This window comes from Solanum lycopersicum, chromosome 1 (assembly GCF_036512215.1).
Source record: "Solanum lycopersicum chromosome 1, SLM_r2.1".
Taxonomy (NCBI): Eukaryota; Viridiplantae; Streptophyta; class Magnoliopsida; order Solanales; family Solanaceae; genus Solanum; species Solanum lycopersicum.
The window spans coordinates 78,545,740-78,560,193 of record NC_090800.1 but is presented as its reverse complement, the minus strand read 5'-3'; the positions used below and the strand labels follow the sequence as shown (position 1 = coordinate 78,560,193).

Below are 14,454 nucleotides of genomic sequence, written 5' to 3'. Positions count from 1 at the left end.
AAGAAAAAACATAAGAATAAGAAACTCAAATAATTATAATAAAAAAAGTAAAAAAATAATTTATATATGAAAAAAATTAAAATATACCTTGAACTTTGATAGAATAATCATATATACCCCTAAATAATTTTTTTAAAAAAATTACAAGTAATAAATATAAATTTAAAGCTAATTTTTTAACTCCCGTTAAATGAAGGGTATATATGAGCCATTTTGTAACGGGAGAGGTATATGTGAGCCGTTTGTATAACGGTAAGGGCATATATGAGCCACTTTTGTAACGGGGTATATTAGCTCCAAATTACAAAGTTAAGGGATATATCAAACTCTTTTCCGTTGATTCATTAATACAATTCTAGATTTTAGATTTTTTTTTTTTGCAAATTAGGAGATCTCATAAAAAAATATAACTCAAACTCATGCTGAGACTAAAGTTGAATGACTAAACTCCTATCAAAATATACTGATTGTCATACGTTTGTGAGTGCTGATGCTCCATCATGTTACATTAAAAATATATTTGGTATAAAATTAACTATTCCTTAATTTCATATATACAAGTAATTACAAATATTCTATATTTAAAATAATAAAAATTATTAAGTAGAAGAATTCAACAACTATATTTGGCATGATGCATAATTAATGTAAGTTATATCATAATATCACGCTACAATTCGATTTCTCTCCTAAAATGGTATGAGAATCAAATCTTGATCATAATGACACAATTACATAAATACCACTTTTCTAACTCTGTTTTTCAATATTCACAATATAGAACCATGGGAAAATTTACTTTCTTCTTCCTTGTTTTTACCCTGTTTTTGTCAAATTTTGTTGCTTCAAGCCTTGGAAAGAAGCAAGGTGATGTTCTTAGCAAGTTTTACAAGGCCAAACAAAAGAATTCCGCCTTTCGCAAGAGTTATTTAAACGATGAAAATGTAGAATTAGACAAAGTTATTCTTCCACAAGAGGGATCAAAAGCGAAAGATTGGATCAATAAATTACCTGGACAACCACCAGTAAAGTTTCAACAATATGGTGGTTATGTTACTGTCAATCAATCAGCTGGTCGTGCTCTGTATTATTACTTCACTGAAGCTGAGAATTCCGAGGCATTGCCGTTGCTTCTTTGGCTTAATGGAGGTATATATATATATATACATACATACAACATTTCTCTATATTTAATTGTTGTTATAATATGTAGTTTTGATTTAACATATTTTTTTTTCTACAGGTCCTGGTTGTTCTTCTATGGCATATGGGGCAATGGAGGAACTTGGACCATTTAGAGTTAACAGTGATGGAAAAACATTACACAGGAATAGTTATGCGTGGAACCGTGGTAATTAAACAAAATAATTCCCTTTTATACGAATTTCAGTTAATATTTGGTAATTATTATTCTCAAAATGTGAGTATTAATTAGTTCTTTTATTGAATTAGCTGCCAATGTGTTGTTTTTGGAGTCACCTGCTGGAGTAGGATTTTCATATACAAATACAAGCAGCGATTTCAATACAACCGGAGATAGTACAACTGCTAATGATAATGTTGTGTTTTTACTCAATTGGCTTGAGAGATTTCCCGAGTACAAGAAGAGAGATTTTTACATTTCTGGTGAGAGTTACGCGGGGCATTATGTACCTCAATTGGCACATGAAATTCTTAAACATAACAAGCAAGCGAACAGGACTCTTATCAATCTTAAAGGAATTATTGTAAGTGATATCTCTAATTTAATCCGTCTTTTACAACATGTTAACTTACACTGACAAAATCAAATTGTTGCAACTATAAATTGCAGATTGGGAATGCAGTGATCAATGATGATACAGACATTATAGGAATGTATGAATACTTTGCATCTCATGCACTGATTTCAGATGAAACTTATCATGACATCCAGAACAGTTGTTTCGTTGAAAACTACAACGAGAGCAAGTGCAATAGTGCTATTGCAATTTCAGACAACAATATCAACTATCTTGACATCTACAACATTTATTTTCCTCTTTGTAAGAATGGAAATCTCACGAAACACCCAAAAATACCGCCAGTAAGTGTGAAAAATATGCATATTCTATCATGTACAGTAAAAAGCAATGCACTAACATTGACATTGATATATGGTTTATTTTTTATGCAGCCATTGCAGATTGATCCCTGCTCGGCCGATTACATCTATGCTTACCTGAACAGGCGGGATGTTCAAGATGCACTTCATGCCAATGTTACGAACATCAAATATGAATGGGAGTCTTGCAGGTTATTAGCAGTCAAACACAAAAATACAAACATGTTCATTTTCCAATATTCATTAGGCTTCAATGCTCTTAATTTTATTCTATTACAGCAATACACTCTTTTATAATTGGAAAGACAGCTCGGTGACTATCGTTCCTCTTCTCATAGAATCTTTGGAAAATGGTGTTCGAGTGTGGATTTTTAGGTAATTTTGTTCCTTATTACAGTAGTGCTCTGATCATCTTATCACAAATGTGTTACTAACAAAAATTTGTACTTGCAGTGGTGATACAGATGGAAGGGTGCCTGTAACTTCTTCAAAGAGATCTATACAAGCAATGAACCTTACAGTAGATCAACCGTGGCGTTCTTGGTTAAATGGAGGAGAGGTACAATTGCTCGTCAAACAACTAACTATTGCTTACCATAAAACTTGATTCAATGTTTTAACTTAATGAAATTAATAATTATATGTTGCAGGTTGGAGGATACGTTGAAACATATAAAGGAGGTCTAACATTTGCAACAGTAAGAGGCGCGGGACATGAAGTTCCAAGTTACCAACCTGCTAGAGCCCTCTCCCTTATTTCTCACTTCCTTTCTGGCACATTACCCCCTGGAGATCATTAATCTATCTAGCACATCCTTTAATTGTGTAATTAAGAATTATTTTAAGACTTAGACAAATTAAAGTTTAATACAACATAATGTGATCACTTGATCTATCTTTTGAAATATCCAAAGTCTGAATATTGTCACGTTTAATATATCCAAGATGATGTCAAATGTTTCGCAATATCAGCGCAACTAGCACGGTCAGTATTGAATTATAAACTGAATTACTGAAAAATGCTCGACTAATCTAATGAGAAGATGGGATAATAAAATGAGTCTAATCATTACTTTTTGAAGGCTGAAGCAAAATCACAATGGTTAGGATTCAAATTAGTATGCTGATATCAAACTTGGACTTCATTTTAATCAATTTTGAAGAGAAAACATGTTAGTACAACTTTTTAGAAGTTTTTGGCTATGATCTGCTAGGAATGGTGAACAAATTGTTTCTAACTGACAACACAATTTGTAGTAAGGTTCTAAAGATCCGACAAATCTTGTGGACAAAAACTCACTCACTCAACTCTAACGGGCATTAAGCAACCCTTTCGACAATCGGCATGGAATTCAACTCTAACTTTTGGTCTAAAAATTAATTTTGTTTGACATATTTACACGAGATTAAAATTATTTTTATTTTTTTTGATAAAGTGAAGGGATAGCAACTTTGAAATATTTTTATTTATATAAACCACACTTATATTTCTACTTTAAAAGGGAACAAGTGCACAATTAATCAATTTCAAAATATGAGTTTAACCACTCCAAAATCAATTTTATACTTATGCAATTCTAGTTGTAAAAATTTGTGTACAAACTTTCAATTCTTAAAATTTGATATGAATTACATAAAGCTTCAAATATATATGTTCAAAACTAAAAATAACATCCTTAAAATTTAAATTAAGAATTTGATTTTTAAAAGGGAAATTTAGATAAATATATTATAATAAAAAAATATTTACCATTTATAGCAATAATATTTCTTTTTCACTTAATTACCTTTAAGTCATTTATAATACAAGTTTAATTCATATTACAAAGAATAATTTTTTATTCACATATAATACAAATTTTAATGATAGATAATTCATTAATCACACATTTTAATACAATTATAATACAATGTGTCAAATTTTTATCAAACAAAAATAATATATTTTTAAAAACAATTATAATTTATATATAATTTCATATATATTGCATACATAATTCACTTTTAATATATATTACAAATTTAAAATAATATTACTATAAATGATAATAAATAAAAAATATAATTAAAATCAGTAATTATTTATTAAAATGTACTAATCCATATGATTTTTTCTATTTTGGATCTCTCGATTTAAAATTTATGAGACTTCGAATATAGAAGTTTTAAAGGGTGGCTACGTCATAAATAGGCTAGGGATGAAATTACTTGGAAAATAAATGAAAATACAAAAGCCTCACCGCTTCCGTCTCTGCCCACACAACCGGCGGATATAACGAAAATGGACCCCAGGGCAGCGGCGCCAAAAATCCGGCAGCCGTCCACGACGGCTACGGCAACCGTGAAGAACAAAAAGAAGAAGACAACAGCAGAAGCTCTCGGCCACGACGTTCTCTGCATCATCTTCTCCTTTCTCGACTTAGTCCAGCTCATTCGCTGCTCCGCCGTTTCTACTTCTTGGTACGGCGTCAAATTTGTAACAGTTGCATTTAATTTGTTCTGCTATTTGCTTAACCCAATTACTGACTGACTTGCTTATTTTACCCTTGCTTTGTCCTGTGAAGGAGTAAAGCTGTCAACAAATTGAAGTTGCATCAAACAGAATACTTCAAGCAGCAGCATAGTGGTCCTAATGGCCTCATTGACGCACCTTTCTCTCAGAGATCATTGAGTGAACAAGCGGAGCAGCTAGCTATGGAACAACACAAATTGGCATTACAAAGGGGCCCTGCTAATGTTATTCAGTGGAAAGGTCATTCAGTAGGGTAAGCATTAAGATGTCCATTTTGATTAGTTTTTCTTTTTCATTGCAAACTTAAATAATGCTGATTCGTGATTTATACTATGATCAACTATTTGGATATCTCATGGATTTATTGCTTATTAGGGATATTTTGGAGTTACATATCAGACTGGAACAGTTACCCACCTTATTAAAAAAAATTTACTCGAACTATCATGTACCTTTTTAAAAAGAAAAAGATTCAGACTGCAATGCTCCTCACTTGGTACAAAGACATAGCTAGAAGTTTTGACCTGTAAGCTTTAGGTTGAGAGCTAAAATGAAGAACATCTAACCTTCGGGGTGACCCAGTGGTTTGAGCTTGGGACTTTCATGTTGGAGGTCTCAAGTTCGAAGCCCCTTGCCAGCGAAAGCAAGGGGTTTGCCTTCTGGATCGAGCTCGTCTCACCAGGCTTGCCTAGTGCGGGTTACCTCTCCTATGTGGTTTGCAAACTATTGCAGAGGAGCGGGGGTTTTACCCTGTGCACGCCCAAAGGGTAGCGGGTGCGGGTTTCCCTTGTCATAAAAAAAAATTAAAATGAAAAACATCTTAGGAAACTTCAGCTTGAGGATAATGTGTTTCTCTTCCCCTAGTCTTTATAAGCAGCTTCTTTAGCTTTACATATAAACATAAAGATTCTTTAACGTGAAAATCTTGCACTAAAAATCTACCTCCATAGTTTTGCTTTTGTTATCATGGAATCAATTTGTTTATCATTCTTTAGAATCAGTATCATATGACATAGCATTTGGCTTCTAATATTTGTTAGTGACTTAGAAGTCGATCTCAGTCCCTGTAAATCTCATCACATACATTACATCCTCCCCGTCTTGGCTGAGTCCACTGTCCTGACTCCCATTGCCATATTAGATTGACTTCCTAGATATAAGCCGAATCTTCAAATAGAAGAAGATGTTTCCTTCTAATCACCCTAACAGAGATTTTTTTAATATAATCAGTTCAACCCTTCTAGTGCACTAACCTATTTTCTTCCAATATTAAAGTGATATTCATATGTCAAATATATGGGATGAACTTGCCCCTAATATACAAGATAAAATTATTGAAGGATATGGAAAGATGAGGGAAAACTCATAAGAGTCTGCAGCTAGTTCCTTTTCTCTCTCCTTTTTTTTTTCTTGGGGTCTAATCATTCTCCATCACACTTCCCAGAAATACCAAATGAACTTCAATTTCCTCCTGATCCACATAAGGTTCGCAAAGATTTTGAAAATTCCACCATAATAATAACTGTTTCTAACTTGGCATTAAACCTACATATTGTGCATTTTATATGGTTTTTTCTCTAACTTCAATTTCTACTAGGGTAAATCAGTGCAGAATGAAGATGGGAAAAGTCCTTACCGGTGTGGGTGACAAGGTAGGGTCGCTTTTTACTATTAAGAATGATAAGAGTTAAAATTTCTTACTGGTTTCTTTCCTTTAGCTGGAAAGAGCAAAATCTTATTATATTACCTACTAGGAAAATCATGTACGTTATCCGCAATAAGTTCTATGAGATAAGTTTTGAACCTTTCTCAATGATTAGAACTTGTTTACGTTGGAAGCATAATGACGATGCCATGCTTCTGGTTGGATTAACCCAAATGCTTAATTATGATAAGTTCTGCACTCATACTTTATACATGAAATGTATTGTAATAATACATGTGAAAGTATGATTTCATTAGACCGTCTCTCTTCATTTCATCAAATCCTCATCCTAATATGCCTCCATGATTTCTCCTTTTCCAAGATACTTAAATTCTGCAGTTGAAATTAATTTGAATTTCTGACAAAAGAAACCTGTATCATGCATAATGCTTGTTTTATCAGCATTTGTTAGATTCCCCATATTTGTTATGTTTGGTTGGCAGAGTCCCGTAGATTTTCTTTGGGCTTTTGTTGTCTATCAATCATCATGGCAAGAAGGCTTTATGATAAAGCCAGTGCACATTGTGTGGGCTGAGCAGCCTGGGAGCTCCACTGGTGCTAGGTGGAAAGACATTCTTGTTCCTAATAAGTGAAGAAGGTTGTTGTCTGTTGGTTTTGTAGAATAATACAGTTATACATCCTTGATCATCTTCCCTATTTAATTTCTCTGAAATATGGTGTAGGTATTTCTCTTTCTTGAGTTTATTATGAATTTGATATCTTTGACAAGTGTCATAGTTTCTCTGAAGTACTACCACATCAGTTGCTGTCGTGTATCATGTTATTCATTACTTGTATATTTTTCCCCCGGATAATATTGCTATTCATGAATCATGACTAGTCTTCTGCTATTGGCCATATGTCTCTGCATGCCTTGTTTACAGAAAAAAGGACACAGTTTTAAAGTTACATTTTGCACTCTTTATGATCCAGGTCATGCGTCTCTGGTCGGCAGAAAGCTGCAAATGTTTGGATGAATATTTCCTTGTCGATAAAGCCCCTTTAATTGATTTTGATTTTGACGAGGGCAAGGTGAGTTAAATGCTTCACATCTTATTGTATCTTGTATGGTAAGATTAGTTATATTAATAACACTTTGATCATGTATTACTAAATTTATATTTCTTATTTAATTTATTGTAAGTTGTGCACTTCTTCACTTCAAAGAACTGCTCGCTTCACTACATGCTTTTTATTTCAAACCCTATGGATCTCGCCACTTTTTTTCCTAAGCTTTAAGTTTTTAAAAATACTCACGATAAGAGGATGAGGAGTGAAGGAGTAGAACAGGATGTCCTCATTAGACAACAACATGAGATGTAAGACTAAGAAGTACGAGCTAATCCTGTGAGGTCAATTAACACTATCACTGAAAACAATTATTTTACCACTGCAATGCCGAGGAAAGGAGGAACTATTATTTTCAAACTAAAAAATTGTATGCATTTGGTTTGGTATCCTCTAGCAGTTTTTCAAACTAAAAGTGTTTGCAGAGAATGAAGACTGTCTCCCTCTATAAGTTGTAACACTTTTGAAGGGGAGCTACACTTTTGTTGTAGTGTACATGTGGATGTATAGACTAAAATTACCAGTTTCAAACAAAAAAATACAACAATGACAGGATGAAGTAATTTTTTTGGATTCATTAATCAGGTCTAACATACACTTTGTGAATGATATTGGAAATGTTATTGTACAGGTTGTTGGTTTGGTTGGCACCCGTATATGCATCTGGAATCGTACAGAGGAAAGAAACATATTTTCCTCACGTGAGAACTTATTTACTAAGGCCCTCTGTATGCGGTGTGTAACCTCTTTGTTGTTCATCCTTTTTTCTTTTCTAAAATTTCCATCAGCAATGTGGGAAAAGCAATTTCAATGTCGTAGTCATGTTCTTTAATCATTGACTTACAGTATCTTAACTGTTCTAGTTTTGGTTAAGATCTCTGTGTCGTCCATATAAAGAAGTATCAAACCTATCTTAAATGAAGAAAGTAGTTTTAACTTTTTTTGGGACTTCATGCGATTAAATGGTGCTAAAGGGACACCCTCTCAGACCCCCTTGATATTGAGATAAAGCTTGTGAGAAGATAAGTATGCATGTATAAAGTTTTGAATTACTTGATGGTCTCTGTTCTGTTATCTGTCATAGCTCCATATTTGAAAATCTGTGCTGCTTATGTGGTCTATCTTAGAGCTTATGATGCTTCTCTTGTGATTTGCTGATAGTAATTTCGTTGCTTCTTTCCAGTTATGTAGACCCCGAAGCTGTGATCGGATGTGAGGATGGAAAGGTTCGTGTATTTGACCTATACAGCAGAAAGTGTACCCAAATAATAAAGTATGATTCTGTTTCATTACTTACTTTGCATGCTTTGTGCAACTAGTTGAGAAAAAGGTTGAAATGATTTTCTCCTGGATCATTACCTCTCTTGCACAATCATGCACATAGACGATAAGCTGTTTTTAATCATTGCGTCTTTTGCCACGTGCACATAGACAATAAGCTGTTTTGTAACGATAATCTAAATCATAATCGCTTTAATATCTAACACGGAATTAATGCTTCTCTCTGGTAATCCCTCAGCCAGCACATACAACCCCCCCCCCCCCAAACCTCTTTTTCAGCTCTAAGGCTATTAATGGCAAGTGCCAACAAATTGCGATTTCTTCTTTTCTCCCTAACAGAGATGCAGAATTGGTGCCTTCTCCTCCCTCCTGTCCAACCATATCTTTTGCAGTGTTTTGATCTTTCCCTTCTTTTAATCCTAAAATAATATTCAAGACTAATACATAACTAACTTGTTTAGCTCTATTTCTTGCAGGATGCATCAGGGGCCTGTTTCTTGCTTAGCTTTTACTGATGACCAATTGCTTGTTAGTGGTTCTTCCCTCGGCTCCCTTTCACTCTCAGATCTTTCTTCTGATCAGCGAGTTGTTCAGCTGGGATCAATCTACTCTGCAGGTTTGTTAAATATATTTTGTCAGATCCACAATACACTCATAACTCATAGAACAATGCCTCTACATCCCTTGTCATTGATTTCTCTTTCCTGAATACCCATGAACGCATAATTGGCTTCCTCAAGTCATCTCTTCTTGGATAGATCCCCATAATTTGAATAACAAGCTTCTGGCCCCAAGGTTGTGGCCTAGTGGTTAGTGAAGTGGGTTAAGAACCATGTGGTCACACGGCACATCCCAGCAAAGACAAAATCATTTGATAATTTCTTTCCATTTGTCTAAGCCTTAGTGTATAGTACCTGTGCTGGTGAGTGGTGAGACATAATAGGTACCCTGTGAAACTAATCGAGGTACACGGAAGCTAGCCCATACACCATGGATAATAATAATAATTAGTGTTTTGGGAAGCGAGAAGCGGAAAAAAGCGACGAGGGCTCGCTTCACAGAAACGCAAAGCGAAGCGCGCACTTTTTTTTTTTAAAGCGACCTTTAGTAGAAAAATATTAAATAACTAAATAGAGGTAATATAGTCTTAGATTAAAAGAAAATAGATAGACAATAATACTCATAAGTCATAACATATAAAGCAAAAAATCAAAAACATAATTAAATCACAAAGACTCGAACTCCTATTCTTCAACAAGATCCTCAAACTCTTCAAGTGTCATAACCAAGGCTATTAGCCTTCATATTTATTTTTTTTGTCAAATATGTAAGCTAAAATATATAGTATAAAGCCAAACAAACAATCAAATAAAAAAATTCAGAGAGCAAATGATTTGGAAAAATATCCAACTTTTACACTTTGAAATAGCCGAGGCGAAAAAAAGAAAAAAACAAAGAGCACAAGATCGAGAAACTACAGTGATAGGAATAACTGAGAAGCAGATCAAAGAGAAAAGAAACTCACCGATCAGATGAAGCACAGTAAGCTGGTGAAGAGAGACGCAGTCGCGGTCGTGAAGAAAAGAAGCAGCGGAAGAAGAGTAAAGTCGTGAAAGAAAGCTAAGTCGTATCTATTCAGAAATATTAAAAAAATAAAATAAAAAAACCCTAATTGTCGCTTTTTTTTATATATATAAGAAGTGCACTTTATTGTGCTTTTGCCTTGTGTTGCTTCTCGCTTCTTCATCTGAAGCGAGCGCCTTTTTCAGATCGCATCGCCTCAGGCGAAAGAAGTGCAGTGGTAGCGCCTCGCTCGAAGCGCGCTTTTCATAACAATGTCTAGGCCATACCCTTTGGTGTTATTTAAATTATGGGAATCTGTCCAAGGTAAAATGCCATAGCTTGTTCTTGTTGTTGTTATTATCAGTGTTGTGAAAAGCGTGCTTCAAGGCAAGGCGCTACGACTGCGCTTCTTTCTCCTGAGGCGATTCAATATGAAAAAGGCGCTCGCTTCAGATGAAGAAGCGAGAAACAACACAAAGGCAAAAGCGCAATAAACCGCATTTTTTTTATAAAAAAGCGACAATTAGGGTTTTTTTTTAAAAAAAAAATAGCTTTTTAAAAAAAAATCTGAAAGAGATACAACTTAGCTTTCTTTCACGACTTATACTCTTATTTCGTTGCTTCTCTTCTTCACGACCGCGACTGCGTCTCTCTTCACCAGCACTGTAGTTTCTCGATCTTGTGCTCTTTGTTTTTTTTCTTTTTTTCGCCTCGGCTATTTCAAATTGTAAAAGTTGGATATTTTTCCAAATCATTTGCTCTCTGATTTTCTTTATTTGATTGTTTGCTGGCTGTATACTATATATTTTAGCTTACATATTTGACAAAAAAAAATATGAAGGCTAATAGCTTGGTTATGGCACTTGAAGAGTTTGAGGATCTTGTTGAAGAAAAGGAGTTTGAGTCTTTGTGATTTAATTATGTTTTTGATTTTTTGCTTTATATGTTATGACTTATGAATATTATTGACTATCTATTTTCTTTTAATCTAAGACTATATTACCTCTATTTAGTTATTTTTTTTAAACTAAATGTTGCTTTAAAAAAAAAGGCGCACGCTTCTCGCTTCTATGAAGCGAGCCCTCGTCGCTTCTCGCTTCCCAAAACACTGGGCCTAGTGGTCCATTAGGTGGGTTGAGGACCATGATATTTAACAGAGTCAAAAACAGTTGGTGATTTCTTCCCATTTGTCCTAACTTTTGTGAACAGAGTTGCATGGTATTTGTTGTTTGAGGGAGGTGGCAGATATGCCGTATAATTAGTTGAGATGTGTAGCCGTAGATTTTCATGCTGAGCCTGCTATATAGATTTCTTCCCCTAAGAAGTGTTGTCTTTACTTCTAGTTCAAAGGGTACCCTCTGCATTTATCTAATCTCCTTTTTTAGCTGCTGGAAGAGAGAAGAGAAATGCAACATAAACTAGGAGGCTGTCTAGGGAACATATGGTTACTTTATGCTGCATTTGGCACTTATAGTTTTTTCTAAATGATTTTTTTTTTGGGAAAAATCTGACAAGTATTATGTTAATGACACAGCATGAGAACCCTAGAATCTATAGTTTATACTTTTGTAGAAAGTTTTTTTTTTTAGTTGTAGAAAGTATTTTCTGGTTTATGTTATTCAAACTGATGTCTAATTAGTAACTAGTGAGGGCTTCCTAATGTCAATCTGTGCTAGGAAGTGGACAAATGCTTTACACAGTTTACTAAGTAGATTATCTTGGATGTATTTCTTTTAGAATCTTGATTCTCTTTGTAATAGGAATTCTGATTTATTTTTCTTTCTATGCTTCTGAAATCTCCTGCCACAGGGATCAAGACTTTAAGCTCCACCTCTAGCTCAATTAAATTATTTTTCATCTTTCTTTTAGAATGTTGATTTTCTCTTTGTTATCTGATTTCTTGTTTGTTTTTCTTTATCCGTTTTTGAATCTCTTCTGACAGGGGTCAAGACTTTGTGTTTCAACCCTAATTCCTATATGGTGTTTGCTGGATCAACTGCTGGAAATGTGTCTTGTTGGGACCTCAGGTTTGCAGAACTAACTAAAACGTGAACCGACTTACATGTGTTTTTCTATGGAACCCGGCCTTTCTGATCTTGTTCCATGCTTCTGTGCAATAACTGGTGTTTTTAATCCTTAGTCAGTAGCTTTATCAATCCCTTTATATGTTGTTGCAGTTAATTGTAAATTAGGGATGTCTCATATTCGTAAATCTTTCTAATCTGCTTATGAGTATGACAAGTTGCTCTATCTTTTTTTTATGTCTGGTGTCGGGTCAGCTTTCGCGTACCTCGACTAATTTCACATCCCACCAGCAAAAAGTTGCTCAATCTCTTCGTATAAGATTCCCCCAGAGTTCATCCTCACTATTTAAAATTTTAAATATAGTTTCTATGAGATTTGACTTACTGTAAATGCCACTTTAGCAACAAGTACAAGAACTTCAGAGATTTCAAATATAGGATATTGGGGGCAATTGCTAATTAGTTAAAGAAGCAAAGGGGGAAAAAAAGAAAGGGAAAAAAGAAAAAAGGAGCTTTACTATTTCTCTCTGGCTGATTGTGGTCTAAAAATGGAATGGAATAAAATGAATACTGGACTTGGATTTACATGTGGTTCTTGAGATCAAGTTTAAAGTTGATAATGATCTCTTGAAATATTACTATTGATAATGGAGGGCCAAGTTGTTGAAACTTGAAAGGTTCCATCAATCATAAATTCATACTGTTAGCATTCCAAAAAGACTGCAGTTAACTCGAGCAATCAGCATAGTGAAAGATAAAACAAATTGGCTTGAAGCCAAGGTTGCATGCTGCTTTGATTTTTTGTTCTGAAGTATGTAGGGTAAGTAGGGCCTAGTGTATGTTTCTTTGAAATATAAAGTACTTTTAGGAATGGATGGACGACTGGGATACAGAATTGTTTCAAGGGTATCGAGATTGACTAAAATATTGCCTCCCCTGAAAGTACAGAGGGGGGAAATTTTAATTAGTCTCTAACGTCAAGGCTGAAGGAGAGATAATTTTGGACCTTGTGAAGGTGACTAAAAAAATGTGAACCGTGTCAAATAATCTGATATTGCAGCGATGAACCAAAAATCCTTCATTCTGATGGCTGTTTCTTAGGTGAAGAATTTAGATGCATAAACTTCAAAAAGAAAAGCCTGTGAGGGATTAATGTGAGATTTCTTTTGTCTTTCTCATCTCCAAATGTGAATGTGGACTCTTTTCATCATATGTTTAGATGATATATAGGATTTGCTTAGCTACAGCTTGCTGCTATTTGCTCTGAGTCGTGAAATTGTTTTCCTATGTAGTTTAATATTTTTCTAGTTTCTGATTATTTCAATCCTGAAAATGCACAGGAATACGACAAGAACTGTATGGGAAACAAGAGTTTCTCCAAATGTTATTTATTCTATGCATCACCTTATGAACGACACTTCGACATTGGTAGTTGGTGGAATCGATGGTGTGTTAAGAACTGTGGACCAGGTAACTGGTGAAGTAATTTCAAGATGCATAATGGATGATAGTACCACTGTGTTACATCGTTCAACAGAGAGATTTGGAAGTGTGCAAATTGATAGCCGGAAAGTGAAAAGGCTGTCTGAAGATGATCGAATTGATCTTATGACAAGAACTTCCAAGCCACAAATCACATGTTTAGCAGCTGGGATGGAGAAAGTTGTTACTACGCATAATGATAAGTATATCAGAGTTTGGAAATTCAGCAAGTGAAAAACGATTCTCATACACTGCCTGATACTTGCTCGTATATGTATTTCCCTATGTAAACGTATTTCTAATCTGGTAGCAAAATACATGTATAATGCAGATTTACTTGATTTAAAATTTGATGTGAAATTATTAATTAGTGAGACTGTAATTCTTTCAGAAAATTATTTAGTTAGGTTTTTCCTAAAACTTAGCTACTATGTCAAATAAAACTAAAATAATTATGATGTGAATATAAAATTAAAATATTCTTACCTATATGAGGAATAACAACATTGTTTGGTGTCCATATCATCACTTTGACATGTAAAATTCCAGCACAAATATTGAATTTTTATCAGTTCAAATTGAATGAACAATTTCGAGTGAAAATTTGCAAGAGTTTCACACTCTATAAACAATTCATGGGTTTGAATTGATAAATGTTTTCCGTGTTATACTAAAATTTTATTTTCATATTGAAAGTAGCTTAATGTTGAAAATTATAGCGTTGAAACGCCGTTAA

At 34.2% G+C, this 14,454-nt stretch overlaps 2 protein-coding genes across 2 annotated transcripts; both read left to right on the top strand.

Moving 5' to 3' along the window:
* The first annotated feature begins 531 nt into the window (after window positions 1-531).
* Window positions 532-3,087, top strand: LOC112940031 (serine carboxypeptidase-like 40). Its single transcript, XM_026029000.2, has 8 exons — window positions 532-1,149; window positions 1,244-1,351; window positions 1,453-1,727; window positions 1,814-2,065; window positions 2,156-2,274; window positions 2,363-2,458; window positions 2,537-2,642; window positions 2,734-3,087. The coding sequence occupies exons 1-8, from the start codon at window positions 723-725 to the stop codon at window positions 2,881-2,883; spliced, it is 1,533 nt and encodes a 510-aa protein (XP_025884785.1). The 5' UTR covers window positions 532-722; the 3' UTR covers window positions 2,884-3,087.
* Window positions 3,088-4,282: 1,195 nt separating this feature from the next.
* Window positions 4,283-14,138, top strand: LOC101259368 (F-box/WD-40 repeat-containing protein At3g52030). The gene is made up of 9 exons (XM_004229622.5): window positions 4,283-4,543; window positions 4,648-4,848; window positions 6,193-6,247; window positions 7,234-7,332; window positions 8,000-8,103; window positions 8,552-8,641; window positions 9,126-9,265; window positions 12,155-12,239; window positions 13,577-14,138. The coding sequence occupies exons 1-9, from the start codon at window positions 4,365-4,367 to the stop codon at window positions 13,950-13,952; spliced, it is 1,329 nt and encodes a 442-aa protein (XP_004229670.1). The 5' UTR covers window positions 4,283-4,364; the 3' UTR covers window positions 13,953-14,138.
* The last annotated feature ends 316 nt before the right edge of the window (window positions 14,139-14,454 follow it).